The following is a 21,803-nucleotide window of genomic DNA, read 5'->3' on the forward strand; positions in this document are numbered from 1 at the left end:
TCGATGAACTCTCATCATCGACGTTTTAATCCGGTTTAGAAGAGGCTGTCAAATCCAAACTCAATCTGACAACAAATAACCCAACGAGAATTTTTGTAGTCTCCATATGTACCTTCAGAAAATACGCACCAGAAGTTGTTTGCGTTGCACAGTGTTATCATTCATCAATATTAGGTTAAATTTTCAAGTCTACTCACAAAATGTCAGCCCCATTGTGCATGACATTGAGAATAAATGAAATGTGTCACATTGAGCATAACCAATACAAAAATCATCTGTACATATACAGCCAAATGGAGAATCTCTTAAGTTTCGTTAAAAAAAAATAAACTTAACAATTAAATTAAATTATACTTTAAATTTACCAATTTCAAACATATTCAATAAACATTTATTTTAATATTTATTCCATGTACATAAATACATATGTAAATGTTTACGTCTTAAAATAGGTTTTGTACAATTTACGTTCTCTGTCTGTCTCTGCCTTCTTTCTCTAATTCAAACTTCATTAAATCTCTGTATTTATTCATACCAAAAAAAACAAAGACAATATTTTGTGTGTTGTGTTCACTGTTTCACAGATTTTTGCAGAATTATGTTTTCAAGACTACAACAACTTCTTAACATGTTTTGTTGTTTGTAATTATATATTTTTTTAATTTTTGTTATATAAATATATTTATTATGTGCACGTTTTACTTTAAATTGTTTGTTTTTTTACAAGTTGAGTTAATGTTTTTTTCTCGCTAAATAACTAAGTGAACATACTGAATACAAAAATTAATTTTCGATCAACCTAAAAAGTTATTTAAATAAAACAAAAATTAATATACAAAAAAAATATTAATGAAAAAACTGAGATTTCTGTTTTGATTTCATCTTATGAAGAGGAAAAAGCGAATAACATTTTTTATTAAACAATACGACAAATAAGAAGTCATGAGAAGTCTAATCAATTAATTGCAGACGGCCAATGGTCAATTTTGTGATTCTATGACGACAATATTTAAGAAAACAAAAACAAACCCCGTGACGAATATCATTCAGCTGGACTTTCATAACCTTTCAATACATCTCTTGAATACAATTACAAAACTTATTAATTTTTCTTTCAAATATTTGCTAGTTGAGATTCATAACTTCATTCACTCTCTCACACAAACACACACATACCCGAACATGCCAAACCAAATAAACAGCTGAAGACATTACGATTTTTTATTTATTTCAAATTATTTTTATTAAGAAAAAAGCTTGCCTAAATTATTTTAAAAATGTTAAAAGTTTTTACATTAAAAAAACACAAATATTTTGTACATAAATAAATATATAAATAATTATCTAGGGAGCAGAAAACAAACATCAAAAAATTCTTCATTGACAAAGTGAAGAGTAAAATTCTCAAAAAACTATAAACTGTATGTGACTAAGAAAAACAACAAAACTTTAACAATTTCAAACGAAAAACATGTGAAATTTTTTTATAAAATGAACGAACCGCTGTAACGAATCATTATTAAATAAACGGAATTGTATTTCTAATGGGGCCAATAGTATGTAAGTGTTTGGTTAAAAATCTATATTTGGTGATAATCTATTCTGAAATTTTGAAAACTTAAAAATTTAATGTGATTTCAGTTATATTAATTAATCGAAAAAGTAAGACATTGCAAAAACTACAACCAAACTACCAAAAAATCATCTTATATATTTAGTTCTCCTCTACCTCCCTGTTAATCCTCCAATTTATTATATAATAGATTTATGTTGGGACTCTTTTGTAATTTTTTTCTTCTTTGCATTTCTGTTCATTTTCTTTGTAACTCATTTATTTCTGTTGTTGTAATCTACAAGTAATTGTTTTCAATATTTAAAACAATACAAAAATCTTACTTTCTTTTGTTAGCAATTCATACTTGTAAAGTGGCCCAGTCGAAACCGTAGTTGACATTGAAAGAATTCTAAATTCCCATTCAAAAAATCAGGTTTTAAACGAATTTAGTTGTTGTCTAGATAGTTTTTAGATCTTCACAGAAATGTAATTTTTGATATCATAAGTTAATTTCAAGTTTATTCCTCTTTAATATTGTTTTCGTCTTTATTAGATTAAATAATATAATTAACGTAATTAATGTTTAATCTTTTTAAAATGTGGTTATTTCTGGAGTTTCTATAGAAACATATATTGTGTGTGTGGTGATAATAAATTTTTCCTAATAAAAAATTCAATATCGAATAGTAAATCTGAAATTACTTCTTAAAAGCTATTAAAGAAATCTTAATGTGTGTTTATTAACGAGTTAACAACAGATTTATGGGCATTTATCGATAAATATCAATTTTTATTTCTTTCGGTAATTAACGAATTCGTTCGATTTGTTAGCGACCAGTATTAAATAGTCGTTAAGACTTACCTATACATATACATATATGTATATACTTTTATAACACTTTCAATTCAAAATTTTGCGTTTCAATTTCTCCTTTGTTATTATTATTATTTTTGTGGCAAAAATATCCATAGTGTCGGACTGCTGAAATAATTTACAGGTTTTATTTTTTTTTCTATTTTTTATTGGACAAGCATTGTAAACACTTTAAACTTAGAACAATTTGCAATTATGATAATTTAACATTGGGAAACATATTAGTCGAATAACCATGGTAAAGTAATACGTAACGGTGAAACAGGCCATAGGGTTGTGAGTGTGAGACTAAGCCTCGATAAAAAACCGATACATAAATAAACGCGATGAGTCCTTGATGTAGCAATGTAAATAAGGTAACTTCTGCAGGCTTAAAAAACGGATTATTTTGTAATTTTTTGAACTTTCGTGGGATGCTTTCATATTTTACATCCTGAAGACCGCGTATCAGTTAATGATATAATGCAAAACCTTTTAAGGATTGTCGAAAGCAGTTTTATTGTCAAAACGTAATGGGACTTTCTAATGCCTAAAGTTGCATTGATATTCCTCAATTATATAATTGAGCATAGTCTTTCCCACAGTACGATGCATCTGCAATTCAAACTCAGCAAATATTTGAGAGCCACACGAGCCGAATAACCCATTATGAAATAATGTAAACAAACTACAATAATGCAACGAACTACAGCTACAAGTAGGATGAAAAATAATTAGTTATTCCATTAAAATTTTTACTTATTTTATTCATTACTGAGTAGGGAGTATTTATTATACTTTGTGGGATATGTGCTTATTAAAATAATGAGTTAGGAAGTGGGTTTGTAAGCACTGTATAAGCCCATTATGGTAGTTGTTGTTGCAACAATTTGGCTCTGGGTCTATCTCCAGTTCCAGGAAAGTGGCTGCTTCGATGGGATGTAACCACAGATCCACTGGAGTTAGATGAGTAGGTTTGGCTGGGCAGTTGAAAAGGTGTTTTGTGTCGTGCGGGCTTGTTCCACATACTGGGCAGATGTCTTGCACGGTCAATTTCCGCCCAATAAGAATGTAGGCGACTGCAATATCCCGAGCGTAGTTGAGCCAAAACTACTCTAGTTTGTCGTGGCAGCTGACGCTCCACAGCTGCAATAGATGGGGGATGTATTTTGAGCACTTTATTCATACTATAATTGCTTAAGGCCTTGGCAACTGCATCCGTGTGAATACTATTTAAATTTGCGCTAGTTTAGTTTTTTTAGAGTAAGTATGGACTTGACCCCGAACAAAATTGTGCCGTCACACTACATCGAGTTCATATTAGCCTTGGCCAAAATTAAGAGAACTTGTTGTCGGTGATGTTTTGTACAAGTACTTATTGTTGGCTAATAATCTCGAGGACAAACAACTGAGAAGTTAGGTCCATGTTTTCTTATAGCCCCCCATAGAACGGTACCGCCCGATTTTCGGAATTTCTAATGTTCTGTTCTAGCCACATAATCAAACCGAATTATATAATATTTGATAATTAGTATTCCCCAAGGTTGCATACACAATATTGGTAATATAGGTCCACGTTTTTATATAGCCCCCATATGACGGTACCGCCCGATTTTCGCTACTTTGAAGGTTTTAACCACATTACCCAACCGAAAATAACTGAAATTTGATGCTGAGTCTTTGATAGGTTTATGAAACATTCCTATAGACAGTTGTTAATAAAGGTCGACTTTGTTATATATCCACCATAGAACGGAACTGCCCGAATTTCTTTACTTTGAAGGGATTAGCCACTTTTTCATCAGTCCAATGGACACTGCAAACCACTTTTTAAAGAAGGCGGTAAACCCAGCAAACGCCAACAGCTGAAACTGTTTTTATTGTATTAAATGTATGTTGTGAAGTCCAGTTTTTAATATTATAAGGTATAAATAAATGTTAAGAAATATGTAAAGTAAGTTAAACTAAAGCGCAATAATTGGCAACAGATCATCCACTAAAAATTTTCAATTTTCATTTTTTGTTACCAGTATTTCGCTCTTGATAAAGTTGGAAAAAAGCCAACGAAACGTCCAGCAAAAATGAAATAAAATTCTCTTATTAAAATCAAAATCTTACCAAAAAAGTCCAATGACCAACATAAATTTAAAAATCTATAACAAAGAAGAGAAACTTGTTCACGTTGAAGAATTCTCATTTCCCAACTCAAAAAAAAGGCGAAACTTTTTCAAACTTTTTTCCTACTCCAGCAATTTTAAAATTTGCTTCACAAAACCGATGGGTAACTGGAAACACCACATGATCACTATTTTCTTCCAAACGAAAGTTAAGCCATGTTTACAACATCCGGTCCGCAGATGCCGAACCGCCCAAAAATTAAGGATACAGTCAACTACAAAAATGTACCTATGATTTCAATAAACAACTTTTTAGAAGTTGTGAACCGGAATCGGAATAAGTATAAGTATATCGAATATTTTCAAAAGTTTTTGGCTATTTTCACATTTAAGAATCGGATCAGAAAGTTGTTTGGTGACATCTTTGATACATTATTGTGGTCCATTATTTTCTTGAATATTGAGCGGATTAGTATCTATGGAGCAGGATCCGAGAAAAGAGGATAAAAATCGCATTTGATTTGCTACAGAGTCCATATGTTCTATAAAGTTGTTTACTAAGATCTAAGGTAAATTTGTCTAGTTGGTTGTTTACTTTAACTTTGATCGGTGTGATATCTGTAAACTAAAATCCGAGAAAAAATTAAAAGTGAAATTTGAACTTGTCGATTTTGACCTTGAATGTAAATTGAATGGATTTTATGTATTCACAATTATCATTTTCTAAGATGAGAGCTACAACTTTTCTTCGACGAGTAAACTCAAATTCTAAGCGGCTTAGAAGATATGTGCCTGACAAAATGATCCCTTTTGACATCAAGCCCTCTTTGGGGGCCCATAACAGCGAAAGTTGAAGTGATAGGGAAAAACGCCGGGACACGTATCTTCTTATTTTTGGTTTTCTATCACGCTGTGGTGTCAGAATATGGTTAATAAATCATGACTCGAAAAATTGCACACAGTGTAATAAAACTTACTAATTTTAGGAAAATAAGGAGAAAATACAAATAGTCAACAATTATCAGATTTAAAGTATAATTCAAATTCCTTAAAATTGAAAGGTTTTCTATTAATTCCCATCAATAAATAAAGTTTTGTGTGGGAGTTATCCGAAGAAGTGAGCCGATATAGACCCTCTTCGAACCTGATGTATGTCTGATAGAAATATTATGATGTGCAAAGTTTGGACCAAATCGGTTTCTCCATTCGGCAGTTATGGTGTGCACGTTTTTAGAGAAAATTTTTTAAATTTAAATTTGGACAAAATATTACGAGTCGAAGAGTTCGGATCAAATCAATTGATCCGTTCGAAAGTTATCTTGCGCACAAAATTTTGATCTATTAAAGTGTATATACCCTCGTTAGCATAATGGCTTTGGGTATCAAAATAATTATAAAGAAAATATTTTTCCCTTTTCATTTCAAAAATCGACTATAACGAGAATTTAATTAAAATTAAAATATTATTCTATTTCAATAATTTCTCGTTAGAGTCGAGCTCAATGACCAATGCTTATTTGCCAGTGAAAAATAAAGCCGATGATTTGAACCCACACAACCACGATTATGTGACATGTTTCGGTGCTGGTAGCAGCTCATCAGATTTATCGGCTGTTGAGTGGCATCTCTATCATCGAACTTTGCATTTCTCAAATGCAAGTTGTTTTTTTACTGTGATGAGTTTTTTTCTATTCATGATTTTTTTCATTTCCGCGACAAACGGGTTTTTAGCCCAGCCTTCGGAAGTTATGAGTTTGGCTCTGAACGCTAACACGCCGTGACAAAAAAATCATCGGTCATTAAGCTCGACTCTAACGAGAAATTAATTAAGAATTAATATAAAATGATGTTTTCCCTAATAGGCAAATTTTCAAATAAATAAAAATCAGCTTGAGCCTGGCTAGGATGTGAACCAACGTCCTTGAAAAAGGCATGAAAAAATTTTGTCATGCCGTGTTAGCGTTCAGAGCCAAACTCTCAACGTTCGAAGGCTGTATTAAAAAAAACGTTTGTCGTGGACAGTCATACAGGTTGAATGAAAAAAAAAACTAATCAATAACTTGGATTTAAGAAATAAAAACTCCGATGACAGAGAAGCCACTCCACAGCCAATGAGCTGTGAGCTGCTACCAACAGCGAAAAATGTCAGCTATAGGTGGTTGTGTGGGTTCGAATTTTCTGCTTTTCTTTTTTCTTGATTTCACTACATTTCGAGTTGGGTCAATACATTGCCTCGATTTTTTTATAATCTGCTTGCAAATCGTCAGTAGTTTCGATATTCTAGACTAGGCCACTTTACAAATACTTATATACCTAATTCTTTTGTTGTTTTTTTGTTTTTTTTTTTTTTTTTTTTTTTTAATTTGTAGCACTATGTAAATTAATAATTAATTTTTTTTATATTTTTGTGTTCTATTTTGTCTGTGTGTGTTTTGTTTGTATTTCGAAATTAATAAATAAATGAATTAAAATAAAACCTTTCAGACATTAAGAAAAATCGTCAAATTACAAAGAGAGTTCAATAATGAAAGCCAAATGTGAATTTACCAGAAAACAACTTTCACTCTCTTTTCTCTCTCTCTCTCTAAAGTTCAGTTAAATTTGTTTCCTAATAAAACAAATAATTAAAAACTAAAAGAAAAAGCAAAAACAAAGAAATACTTCCCCCTCAAAAACCAAGCACCCACAAAACCAAAAACCAATTTCAAATCGACCATTTCAGATGTACGGTAATTATCCACCTGCGGGCAGCCCACCATTACCAGATATTATAGGACAATATTACACAGGTGGTTACGGCAGCGGTCTGGCGGGTGCCGCCGCCAACTTGCCTTGCTATGACATGTATGGTCCTTCGACGTCAACGGGTTATCTATATGATCCGACGCTTGCAGCGGCGGCTGGAATTGGCGCCTATGGCAGCACTTATGGACAAACCTCACCCATACGTCGGAGACGTTATAGCATTGCTGGTCTGCCGTCGGCCTCAATGATGAATGATTATTATGGCTATCAACAGCCGTTGGGACCAGCACCCATACACCAGTCTTCCTCCTCGAATATACTGAATTTGCTCAACGAGGCCCACAAGTCAATTTCCAGGTCATCACAAATATTAACACAACAGGCCCGCCTACAGCAGGCCCAACAAGCTGCCGCCCAAACGGTAACGCCACTGTCGCATTATCCGGGTCGTGTGGTATCTAGTTATCCTACCTTGCATCCGGGTGATACCTCGCCGCCATACCTTAACGATAATCTAATGCAAATGTCCGCGAGTTTTTCGTCGCAACCGAATATGTACTTCCAACAGTATGGCCAGGCACAGCCACCACCTCCGCCTGCGCCCTCGCAAATGCAAACGGCGGTCGGTGCATCGCGTCTACGGCCCGCCTATTCCGTATCGAATCTGAATTATCTAAATTATCCGTTAGGCGGCAGCAGGCCATCCTATCCTTTGAGTAGCAGTAATTATATGACAACGGCCGGTAGCCAGTATGGGGGTCAGAACTTGTATACCAACCCCTCCGACTTGTCGCCCTATAATATACAAAGTTTGCTGCAGCAACGTAATCTAATGTCCTCCTTGCATGCTTCAAATCCCGCCATATCGCAGCTATATCAACAGCAGCAGCAACAAGCCGCCGCCGCTGCTGTCGCCCAGCAACAGCAATCCTCAGCCTATCAACAAATGTTGGCCCAAAATATCCAACAGCAATTTGCCGGTACGCATCATTATGCCCATCAACAACATCAATTGCCAGTCAGTGCACATCCCTCAGCAGCTCATATACATGCTTCGGTCCAGCAGCAATTAAATCCGGATCATCAATTTCACATACATCAACAACAGAATCATTTGCAAACGCATCCCCTGGCGGCATTGGCCAGTACAACGGCGCCCTTTCCGGCCACACTGACCAGCAGTGCATTGCACGATGTGCGCAGTACAATGGGTGGTGGCGCTGCAGCAACAGGATTAACCGGATCGGCGGCCTATCATGATGCCATGTTGTATCCACCCACGCACCAACACACACATCTGCACCATCCGAGCACATTAGGCCAACACCACCACCACCACCCACAACATCATTCATATTCGACAACACCACATCATTCACAACATCATCAGCATCATCTGTCACCATATTCGAAACTAGATTTAGATTATCCAAAACTGCCACAAGAGCATAAACGCCAAGTAAGTTTTAAATTTGACGTAGATACGCTATCTTTAGATTCTTAAGAGAACGAAAAAAAATTGCAAAAAATATAAAAAAATTTGAGAACAAAAAAAACTGAAAATATGCTAAAATATTGAAAAGCAAACTGAAAACAAGGCTAAATTTAAATTGAATCGAGCAATACAAATAATTATAGCTTAAACACTGTCCATATTTAACAAAATACCGTTAACAACCTATACCAAAAAAATGAGAAAAACCAAGAGAGTGCAAAAGAGAGAAACCTTTCAAGAAGAAGAAAGAAGCATTTATTCCATAGTTCCAACGTGAGAGTCGTCTGCTCTCATATTTCCTTAAAATATGTATGTCCAAAAGAGAGGAGAAGAGATGAAAGATTTTAAGTACTTTTATAGAGCCATGGGAAGGAGAAAACTCGCTATTAACAACAGAACAAATATTGGATAGTTTGTCATCCATAACTAATCTTGGTAAGGTCATCCTTCTTTCGAAAACAGAAGCGTGTATCTGTAAGTGACCTTTGTAAGGAATAGAAGATACAACTATGTACTTTGTGTACAGAAGACCTCTTTAGAGTCTTCAGTGATAAAATACGTCTTTGGTGTGATAAAAGAACTCGAGGAGGTCTTATATACAACTTTGGGGATTCCCTATTGAAATGCACCTTATTGAGGACTTGCATAGGGTCTCCAAAATATGGAAGACGTCTTTGAGGTGTTTTAAAGGTGGCAGATCTCGTTAGGGTTCTCGTTGAGGCCTTCTAAAAATAGCAGTCCTTGTTGGAGTTTACAAATTATAGAAGACCTCATTGAAGTCTTCCAAACTAGCAAAGCTCGTTGGAGTCTTCTATAGGTAGAAAACCTCTTTGGCAATTTCTACTGATAGTAGACTGCATAGGGTATTCCTATACGAAGAAGAGCGTTGTATAGGTAGAAGACCACGTTGGGGATGTTTTAAAGGAAAAAGGCATCGTTAAGGTGCTCTAAAGGTAGACGACCTGGTTGGAGATAAGTTGCTAAGGAGAAACTTGTATGGGTTCTACCTTATGGATTTTCCGTATGCAGAAAATCTCGTTGGTGTGTCCACAATAAAGAAGGCTTCCTAAAGGTTAAACGCTCCTATTTTTTTTAATCCTGAGGTTTTTCAACAAGTAAAAGACCTCGTGCAAGGGTCTTCATAGGAAAACCTAAGTGAGGGTAAGTAGAAGACCCCCTCGAAGGTCTTCTATAAGTAGAAGACCTCATTCATCGAGGGTTTACTTATAGAAAGAGACCACATCCTGGGTCTTCTATAGATATAGGACCATATCGAGGGACTTGTATAAGTAGAAGACCTCATGGAGGGTCTTCTATAAGTCGAAGACCTCATGGAAGGTCTCCTATAGGTAGAAGACCTAATTCATCGAGAGGTTCCTATAAGTAGAAGACATCATTAGAGGTCCTCTATATGTAAAAAACCTCATTAAGTGTCTTCTACAAGTAGAAGACCTCATTCATCGAGGGTTTTTCTATAAGTAAACGACCACAGTCAGGGTCTTCTACAGGTATAATACCCCATCGAGGGTATTCTATAAGTAGAAGACCTCATCGAAAGTCTTCTAAGGGTAGAAGACCTCATCCAACCAGTTTCTATAAGTAGAAGACATCTAAAAGTACAAGATCCCATGGAGGGTCTTCTACAAGTAGAAGGCCTTATGGAGGGTCTCAATAAGTAGAAGACTTCATTGAGGTTCTTCAATAAGTATAAGGCTTAATGGAAGGTCTTCAATAACTATAAGACCTAATGGAATGTCTTCAGTAAGTAGAAAACCTCTATAAGACCTCATTAGTCGAAGGTTTTCTATAAGTAGAAGTCCTCGTCGAGAGTCTTCTATATTTAGCAGATCTGATGTAGAGTCTTCTATGCCCTGAAGTCCTTATTGATGGTCTTTTATAAGTAGGTCTTCACAACAAAACCTAAGTGAGGGTAGGTAGAAGACCCTATGGAGGGTCCTACAAGTAGTAGACCTCATTCCTCGAAGGTTTTCTTTAAGTACAAGTCCTCATAGGGGGTTTTCTATAAGTATAAGACCACATGGAGGGTCTCCTACAAGTAGAAGACCTCATGGAGAGTCTTTTATAAGTAGGAGACCCCATCGAGGGTCTTCTGTAGGTAGAAGACCCCGTCGCGGGTCTTCTATAAGTATAGGACCCCATGGAGGGTCTTCTACACGACCCTATGGAAGGTCTTCATAGAGGGTCTTCTACAGGTATAAGACCCCATCGATGATCTTCTATAAGTATAGGCCCCCATGGAAGGTCTTCTACACGACCCTATGGAAGGTCTTCTATGGGTAGAAGACCCAATCGAGGGTCTTCTATAGATAGAAGAGCTCATTCATCGAGGGTTTTCTATAAGTAGAAGACCTCATAGAGGGTCTACTACAGGTATAAGACCCCATGAAGGTTCTTCTATAGGCAGAAGACCCCACCGAGGGTCATCGATGTTCTTCTACAGGTATAATACCCCATCGAGGGTCTTCTATAAGCAAAAGACCTCATCAAGGGTCTTCTATGGGTAAAAGACCCCATAAAGTGTCTTCTATAAGTAGAAGGCCTCATTCATCGAGGTGTTAGTATAAGTAGAAGACCTCATAGAGGGTTTTCTATAAGTATAAGACCCCATGGAAGGGCTTCTACAAATAGAGGACCTCATGGAGAGTCTTCTACAAGTAGAAGACCTCATCGAGGGTATTCTATAGGTGGAAGACCTTATCGAGGATCTTCCCATGAAGGGTCTTTTATAAGTACAAGATCCCATGGAGGAGTAAGTAGAAGACCTCATGGAGGGTCTTCAATAAGTAGAGGACCTCATATAGGGTCTTCTATGAGTATAAGACCCCATGGAAGGTCTTTTAGAAATAGAAGACCTCATGGAGGGTCTTCTGAAAGTAAAAGACCTCATCACGGGTATCCTATAGGTTGAAGATCTTATCGAGGGTCTTCCCATGAAGAGTCTTCTATAAGTACAAGATCCCATGGAGGGTCTTCTACAAGTAGAAGAGCTTATGGAGGGTCTCCAATAAGTAAAAGGCCTAATGGATGGTCTTCAATAACTAAAAGACCTCATGGAGGATTTTCTGTAAGTAGAAGACCTCATGGAGGGTCTTCAATAACTAAAAGACCTCATGGTGAATTTTCTGTAAGTAGAAGACCTCATGGAGGGTCTTCAATAAGTAGAAGACCTCATTAATCGAAGGTCTTATATAAGTAGAAGACATCATCGAGAGTCTTGTATATGAAGAAGACCTGATGTAGAGTAGAAGATAGCATCATTATAAGTAGAAGATATCATCGAGGGTCTACTATAACTAGAGGGTCTTTTAGAAGAAAAAGGCCTCATCGACCGTCTTCTACAGGTAGAAGGACCAATCACTGGTCTTCTATAAGTAGAAGACCTCATCGAGGGTCTTCTATGGGTAGAACACCCATAGAGTGTCTTCTATAAGTAGAAGGCCTCATTCATCGAGGGGTTTCTATAAGTAGAAGACCTCAAAGAGGGTTTTCTATAAGTATAAGACCCCAAGAGGGTCTTCTACAAATAGAGAACATCATGGAGAGTTTTCTACAAGTAGAAGACCTCATCAAGGGTATTCTATAGGTGGAAGACCTTATCGAGAGTTTTGTATATGAAGAAGTCCTGATGTAGAGTATTCTATGCCCTGAAGTCCTTAATGAGGGACGTCATGGAGGGTCTTCAATAAGTAGACCTCATGGAGGGTGTTTTAGAAGAAAAAGGCCTCATCAACTGTCTTCTTCAGGTAGAAGAATCGATCGAGGATCTTCTATAACTAGAGGACCTCATTGATGGTCTTCAATAAGTAGAAGACCGCATTAATCGAAGGTCTTCTATAAGTAGAAGACCTCATCGAGAGTCTTGTATATGTAGAAGACCTAATGTAGAGTCTTCTGTGCCCTGAAGTCCTTAATGAGGGTCTTTTATAAATAGAAGATAAAATCGAGGGTCTTCTATAAGTAGACGATCTCATCGAGGGTCATTGACCTCATTGAGGATTCTTTAAATAAAACGTAGCCCTAATCGAAGGTCTTCTATAAGTAAAAGCCCTCATTGAGGATCTTTAATAAGTAGAAGACCTCATTTGAGGTCTTTTATAAGAATGATACCTCTTTGAGGGTCTTCTGTTAAAAGAAGGCATTAACCAGAATTTTCTATAGGTAGAAGACTCGTTGTGAGTCTTTTGTAAATAGAAGACCTTATCGAGGGTCTTCTATAAGTAGGAGGCCTAATGGAGTGTCCTCTATATGTATGAAACCTAATTCAGTGTCTTCTATAAGAAGAAGGCCTCATTGGGGGTTTTCCATAAGTAGAAGACCCCATCATTGCAGATCACCTTTAAGTGGATGATCCTCTATAAGTAAAAGGGTCCTCTATAAGTAAAAGTCCTGAATGTGAATATTTTGTAAGTATAAGGCCTCATCGACATTCTTCTCTATGTAGAATTACTCACTGGGGGTCTTTTGGAAGTAGAAGACCTCATATACAATATTCTATCAGTAGAACACCTTTCTTCTACGAGGATAAAGCCTTATTGAGGGTATTCTATAAGTAGATGACCTGTTTTCTATAAATATAAATACCTAACTGAGTATTTTCTGTAGGTAGAATACATCTTTTGTATTTTGTTGTAGTAGTCTTTTAAAGTATTCTATAGGTAGAAGATTGCTTTGGAGTCTTCTGTAGCTAGAACTGCGCGGTCGTCTGCCTATAAAAGGCCTAAAGTGGTATTCTGTTTATACACCTAGGAGGCCTTCATTCTATAAAAGTTCTCAAAGCCATCATCTATCTATAAAAAACCGCTTACTTCAGAATGATGACGTACTCAATTTCCTTATTAGGCTACACATTCATTTTTAATTGGAGTGCCCCAGCGTGTTCCGATGGAATCAGAATATTTTCGAGTCAGATTAATAATTACTCCGATACCCAATCATCTCTTTCTCTAGTTGAATCCCTTAGTCACAAAAGAGAGCAAGCATATTCTCTTATTTAATTTATGAACAATTTAAGAGAGTATAAAATGTCTCTTTACACCGCAAAAGCTTCTTCATAAATATTCCTACTTAAAGCGACGTCTAACAAAAAAAAACAAACAAACGAGTAACAGATACTCACATAAATACCAAAGGAATTTCTAACAAAGAATTGATTTGTTGTAGATAATTGAATATAGTTAATAATTAATGCTAATTATATTTATTTATACATATATACCTATACATATTTATTTAATTTTAATTTTTTTTTTTTACAAATACATATTTTTTACTTTCTCTTTTATTCAACAACATGACTAATAACTCTGTATGTGTGTGTTCTTTTCCTCAATCATTGAAATGCATTTAAACCAAAAACAAAAAAACGAAAAGCCATACCAAGGATTCCTGATATAAGCTACTACTCTACACTTCACCCTTCCCCCCCCCCAACAAACTGATATTTATCTACCCCCACTCCTTAATAAACCAACCAACAGAAAAGTGAGAAGCTAAACTAAGAAAACGAAATCTAAGCATTTCTTTAATGATGACTTTAATGCCATGAAAAAAAAAACACCATGAAAAATATGCCAAACCAAAAAGGAAAACTTAAACAAAAGAAAAGTACATTTTTGTTAGGGAAATTTATACAAAACTAAAAATATTTAAATAATTAATTATTAATAAACAAAAATAAAAAGAAACAATAAGCCACTTTCGTCGCCATATTAAACAAAAACAACAACAAAATATTTGCATATTATTTTACAATAAACTGCTATTTAAGAAGAAGAACATAAAAAGAAGAAGTAACAAAAACAAACTCGTCATAATATTTGAAATATGTTTGCAAATATTCCAATTAGTGCCTAAAATAATAACAACAACAACAAGAACAACAAATACTTTATTTCTTGCCAATACTTTTTAATGAGAATCTAAAAAAAAATTAGAACAACCAGCCACGCCAGCCAATCAGCCTATATTCTATAACAGCGAATCTGTTTTTTTAAGTCGTAACAATAGCCTAAACGTTACTTACAAATGCATTTAAGCGTTGTTAGCTGCCGCATCCGTAACCATGAAAATCAAGTTGTCGCATTCGCATTCGTATTGAAAGAGACAATTAGTAGAATTGCCACCATGCCTTTGGGAAAAGGGAAACAGTGTTGTATTTTGAAATAGTTTTGTTTGTTTTAATAATTATTTAAATTAAAAAATATAAAATTGTATTAGAGAACGCAGGGATGTTAATCGGTTGAAGTTAAACCGCAGCAGCGCAAACCTTGCGAGACAAGGAGTCGTCGTTTTTTAGGTTGTGAAGTTCACGAATAAAATATATCAAATAAACAATGCCCTAAAAGAGCAATGGGTCTAGGTGCGTCTAAGCATTTCCATTTCTTAGTTCATACAAAATAACTACTTACTGAATCGGCATAAACCTGACCAAAAAACATACAGAAACGTCAATTCTACAGAATACATGTATCAAAATGATACCGCCGTAGTGCAGTGATATTCGATTCCCAGACCAGGCAAAATCAAATTTTCAACAGTGGCAAAATACCGCTCAGTAATGTTGGCGACATTTTCTGAGTATTTCTGTCATGTACAAGTGCTGTTGTAAGACACGCCGTTCGGACTCGGCGATAAACTGTAGGTCCCATATCATTGAGCTAATATGAATCGGGGTGCACTCATTTATATGAGAGAATTCACCCCTGTCCCATGCGGGATGTTTGTGGAGCAATTATTATTTTAACATGTAATCCTATAAATAACCTAAAATGCCCGTGAAGTGCCCTTAAATATGGCCAAATAACATACTTAGGTGGCCCTCTCCAGAACATATGTTCTTAGGCGGACCTAAGAAAAGATTTCCACTGTTCTCTAATTGCTGCTTTTCGTTTCAAATTTAGAATATCGTGTTTCCGATTTCGTCTTCAACTTGTTTACTACAGCGAAGCCTTCCAGTTGTGCATGTACCGCCATGTGGTGCGTATTCATATGCCTTTTTAGTGGACTCATCATCGCCCATCCTTATGAAATGACCTAACCATCGAAATTTTGTATCTCGATACCTTTAATTACACTGATGTCGTTGTATAGCCGATACAAATCGTGCTTCTTACGACGTCGATATTCATCGTCAACGCATATTGGCCCGTAGATTTTTCGAAGCATTTTTCTCTCAAAACAAGTAAAAAAGTATCAGTCGGCTTTGCCGACAGAGATATGCCCTCAGCCCATGTGAATTGAACCACTTAAAATTGTTGAGAAGGAGGTACTTAAAGAAATGGACCGACATAGTCCATTATCTAAGTGGATCTTATTTTGGGAGTCATATATTTTCGATATATGTCGCGCCCACTTGTCATTTCAGTGGGTCATCGTATAACTTTTGGACCAGTATGCCAGGAAGCATGGACTTGTCCACGGAAAACATAATATCGCTGTAAATATGACCATATCAAACAGCATCGGTATGCATTTCCAAAGGATTTTCGAACAGACCCTAAACAGCACATGGACACAAATGTTGAACTTTTGTGGGGGAGGTATCCTAAGGCCAGGACCGATATGGGCCATTTGTTTGGAAATCCAAGGTAAGGACCAAATTGGTTGACCCGTTCAAGAGACATAGTGCATACCATATTAGTGAATTTTTTTAAATGTTGGGGCAAATAATGGAACCTTTGGATCGGCATTGCCCATCTTCGACCTAAAACTGAACCTGGGACAAAATATGACGAAGGTCAAATCTTGGACCAAATCGGTTGATCAGTTCGAGATTTATCTTGCTCTCAAGCCACTACATATGGTGCCATAGGGGTTTTTACACCTTTCGGGCTGTTTTCTCAAGAAGTATGGACTTGCCCCTAAAGAAACTTTTACCATCGTAATTGAGGCAGCGAATGCAAGTTGCTTCAAAATAATCAAACTGATTCGAGAGCAGATCCTAAAGTTAACTTATCCGTAATTTTGTGTGGGTGGTACCCGAAGGAGTGGACAAATATAGTCCATATTCGAACCTGATCTATAACTGGTAGATATATTAGGATGTGTATAGTATGGACAAAATCGGTCACTCCCATTAAAAGTTATAGTGCGCACAATTTTTCCGAACATTTTTAACTTTTGTGGGAGAGGTACCTGAATAAGTGGACCGATATGGCTTATCTTTGAACTTAAACTAAGTTTGCACAAAATATTACGAAGGCCACATTTTGGACCGAATCGGCAAAACCGTTCGAGAGTTATTTTGCGCTCCAACCACTACACACGGTGTTACAGGGGCTTTTTGCAACTTTCAGGCTACTTTCTCAGGAAGTATGGACTTGTCCCTAATGAAACTTGTACCGCCGTATGGGGGAGCGTGAATATAAGTTGTTACAATAAGAATCAAAACGATTCGAGAGCACTGAACTTTTCCGAAATTTTGTGTGGGAGGTACCCGAAGGAGTGGACCGATTGAGTCCATATTGGAAACTCATCTAAGTCTGGTAGACATTTCTCGATTTGCAAAGTATGGACCAAATCGGTTACTCCCTTCAAGAGTTATCGTACGTACAAATTTTCCGAACATTTTCGAACTTTTGTGGGGGAGGTACCGGAAGGAGTGGATCTATTTAACCCATCTTCGAACTTAATCTAAGTTTGGACAAAATATTAGGAAAGCCAAATTTTGGATCGAATCGATTGATCCGTTCGAGAGTTATCGTGCGCTCCAGCCAGACAGACAGACGGATGGACATTGCTCAATCGACTCCAAATTGCCTGAAACACATTTCGTCCAAACATACTTGGGGTCTAAAACCATTATTTCGATGAGGCACATTTTACCCGTGTATAAACCCTCGTTAGCATAAATGCTGAGGGTATAATGACGGATATCACACCTTTGGCTGGGGACCTTCTATGCAAAGTAGGTTGGCGTAGGTGGTCAAATAATAGTATTTTCGCAATAATCGGTAATGCATACCTTTTTTCCACTTTTTCTGCAATCACACTACAGGTCGGAATTTTGATCGGATCATCACGAAATTTTCTCATAGAGATAGAAGCCTATTGAATGTTGGTGATGTCGATAGTAGTCAAATATAAAATTAAATATTAATTATTTTGGTCCAGTTCGCCTTAAGTCATTTGGTATAAAAGCCAGAAAACTTTCGTATCTCCCTAAAAGAAATGTTTTCGAGTGAAAAGACCGACTATAGCCTTTTCTCACTTGTTTTCCACTTCTTTTAATTTTCGCATCTCGAATAAGCTTTTCAAAAAGGACGTTGGTGCCGAACTATTCGAATGAGCCTTATGGAAATACCAAATTCGGACATAGCTTGAAAAACCTTTGAACGTATAAGGATCGGCAAAAAGATGGTAAGCATCGACATGCATCTCTTGATTCTAAAGCTACATAGACATGACCCAATTCTTGCTTTGACTATAGGCTTAGTCAATCAGATAATATCCCAGACAATATCTTATCGGCAATATGGAGCAAACTTATGCCTCTAAAGGTGGAACACACAGTCTTATCTCCTTTCTTGTGGATGTGGCACCTGATGCTAAGGTTTCAATCGTAAGATACACGTTCTTTCTGTCAGATGGTGCTAGCTGATGCATACACCTTATTAGCGTGTCGCGTGAACAGCTTGGCTGTTAAGCAATCGGCTCCTGTGGCGCTATTATTCTTCATCCGGTTTTTACCTCATCTTTGCCGCACAGTGCACACTCAATGCCATCTTCTGGGATTGAACCTATGGAATCTTCGTCGTCGTCTTCTATTGTATTGGATATCAACAATTTGGAATAATGCTCTTTCCATATCCTGAGCACAATATCTGCATCTGTTAGCAGATTGCCTTGTTCGTGTCTACAGGAAAATGTGCCAGTCACTCTTTGGTAGAATATTCGGACTTCATTCTGGTTCCTGTACATTTGGATTTTTTCACATTTCCGTTTTTGCGAAAAATTCATTTCTCCTCTTTGCTTTTTTCCCGATACCTCTCTCGTGCGCTACGTGTTGCTATCGATTGTAGAGTAACCCTATATGCCGCATATTCTTCCCATCGGTATCAGCACTGCAGTCCTAATCATATCATGGGTTTCTTGGTGAAGATCTCTGGAATCCAAGTATGGATTTTCCGTTTGCATGGAACGGGCAACACTTTGGCACGGTGCTGATATGTTATCGGAACGAGTAGTGCTTTTATTAAGCATTTGGGCCAGTTGAGTGGAATATGATGTGGATATCTGCTGTAATTGCAGCTTACTGATGTCCAACTTGATGGTTGCTCCTCCGAACGATCGTACACCAACCACGCTCGATGAGTGCCTTCCACCTATCACAACGTGATCAGTTTAATTTCTTGTTTGTTGATCTGCTGACAGCCAGGTGACCTTATGAATGTCGAGATGCTTAAATCTAACTTCCATTATTTTTCCGGCTACGAAGGTTATCAACATCATTCCATTTTCTGACGTTTCTTTGTGAACTCCACTACGAACTCCAGACATAAATTCATGTTTACGGCGTTTCTATAAATGTATTTTTAATAAATTCTTTAATTTAATATTTAGGGAGGTCAAATAACCACATGCCACCTTCGGGTCTGAATGACTCATATAACACATAATAGAGTTCATAATGGAGCTTCTCTCATATCGGGAGCCGTCGTGGTGCTGTGGTAAGCATGTTGGCCTTCTCTCAAGGTCTGCGGTTCAATACCTAACCAGAAAATCAAAATTTGTGGCGGTGGCAAATCCCCACAGTGTAATGCTGTAAGCCAACTGTCTACTTCAGCAATGAAAAACTTCTCTACAAGCGGTGTCGTAAGACACGCCGTTCGGACTCGGCAATAAAAAGTAGGTCGGTAGGTAGGCACTCATCGATTTGAGAGAAGTCTGCTTTTTCCTTCGGAGATGTTGTGGGAACATATATGACAATGGAAGTCAACGGATTATTTCAATTATAAAACGAGATAAGCCAAATTGCACTAATTGGAAATATTTTATAGCCTTGAATCAGCTTTCTAACCACCAACTTTGTGTCAATGAAGCGCATATCTGTACAAAGTCTTTACAGGAAATAACTGTCATGATTGCAAGCGGCCTCAATCAGCGGCAACCATCCGTGCAGATCATTATGCCAGCCTTGCTAAACGCGTTCGAAAGCATTGAAAAATGTCCTAAAATCTCTAGGAATTCAAAGTTTTGCATCATCGGGATAAGATCGAGTAAATGTCGATCTAGAATCGTAAGAATGTTCCCGAGAGCAGTTTAGTTTCTGTCACACCCTACTTACGATGCTGACATACTTTTGTATTTATTTTAAAGGCTTATCTCCATGCCAAAAATACTCGTATGCCAAGTTCAGTATTGCATTTATAGCCAAAGTTTGGCTGGCACTGAATATAGAAGTCAATGACCTTAAGAGAATATCGATGATATATCCTGGCAGAGCTGGTACCACCTATTTTCGTAGGAACATGATATTCAGAAGTCTCGCAAGGGGCAAAATGGCACCACGGCATTCATACGAGGGCTGCATGATAACTTTCTGGCCTAACAATGAAAACCATCAAAAATATTTTCATAATTTTCTTAAGTAGTCTCCAGCATCATTTCTATATTTTTTCATGAGCTCAAACCAATTGTTGAAGCACTTTTTCCACTCCGATTGAGACACCTTCAAAACATTATTTTTGAACACTTCGACAGCATCTTGTGACGACGAAAATCGTTGATCACGCCTTTTTTCTTGATGTACGGAAATCAAATAAAGTTATTGGGTTCCAAGTCAGGGCTGTACTTCGGATGTCCCCTCAATTCCACCTTTTGTCCGGTTTGAATCGATGTGTGAGAGCTCACATTGTCATGGTGAACTCTTGTTCGTTTTTCGAATTTTTCAGGAGACTTCAGGCAAACAAATTGCAACGTACCACTCAAAATTACCCTCCTACGTCCCTCAAGCAGTATAGTAGCCACATGGTCAGTTTAGTCGAAGAAACAGACGACCATTTGCTTCGAAGTGTTTCTTCCATGAACAACTTTCGTTGGATTTGGCTCATCTTAGAAGACCACCACGGTCGAATGCGGTTTTGTTTCAGGCTCATACACATATATCCAAGATTCGTCGTCTGTGTCGTTCTAACAAACGTCGTTTGAAGTACCGCGATCGCCTTTTTTGAGCGATTGTCCAATTTTGCTGGATCTAACTAGAAAAATCCATCTTTGTAGGCAGGTGTTCATGCAATATTAAATGTTAGTTGGTGGAAGAAATGTCCAAGGATGTCTCTATCTCGGTATATAATATGGCGATATTGTATTACCCGGCTTAATTTTTTCTGTCACAACGGCGTTTTTTTGGACAAAGCTCACCACCTTCGCTTTTTTAGGGAGTGTCGGCCACGATTGAATTCTCTAAACCAGTTTTTTATCGGCATATCGTTGGTCCTTTATCGACATACAAGGCTATGCCGTGATTATCCACATCGAAAATTGTGAAAAATGAACTTACGAAAATATTAACAAGTAAAGTCTATTTTATTTGAAAACTGATTTATTCAAGTCACTGTAAACAACACAACACCTGGTCGTATGTCAAACTGTCCTGAGTACGTTTAGGCTAAAAACGGCCAAAATTTTCAAAAAAATTTTAAATTTTCAAATCTGTCAAAATACTGCCATCACATGCTGAACTAAAAAATCTCCTTGCTATAAATTGCTGTGATTTAGAAAACACAATTGTAAGGATTATAAAATAAAATAAAATATTTTATGAAATATTATTAAATAAAACTATTTCAACTACAGAACACTGCCACACTTTAGTAAATATTTTCTAAAACTAAATTTTAAAAATGCAACACTGATTTCCTCTATCCAATCCAAGGCAATGCTGGCATATCAACTTTTACACGTCTCAAAAACAATTCATGCACATCGTGTTACAACTGTAAGACTGTAAATATAATTTACAATAAACCAAAGATTTTTGTTTAGGTAATAATTTTTTTCGTTTTCAATTAAAAATTA

The 21,803-nt window shown here is 36.7% G+C and overlaps 1 protein-coding gene across 9 annotated transcripts in view; it reads left to right on the plus strand.

The window, feature by feature from the left end:
* The window catches only part of brp (ELKS/RAB6-interacting/CAST family member bruchpilot), a 414,951-nt gene that overhangs the window by 303,911 nt on the left and 89,237 nt on the right, over nucleotides 1–21,803 (plus strand). For 2 of the 9 annotated variants that reach the window (XM_073956928.1, XM_073956929.1), the window contains one exon: nucleotides 7,248–8,729. The exons of the other annotated variants lie outside the window; for them this stretch is intronic. In XM_073956928.1, the coding sequence (XP_073813029.1) occupies nucleotides 7,248–8,729 (1,482 nt within the window). The remainder of the gene's footprint in view (nucleotides 1–7,247; nucleotides 8,730–21,803) is intronic. 9 annotated transcript variants of the gene reach the window in all.

This window comes from Musca autumnalis, unplaced genomic scaffold (genome assembly GCF_047663935.1).
Source record: "Musca autumnalis isolate F117 unplaced genomic scaffold, ASM4766393v1 scaffold_5, whole genome shotgun sequence".
NCBI lineage: Eukaryota > Metazoa > Arthropoda > Insecta > Diptera > Muscidae > Musca > Musca autumnalis.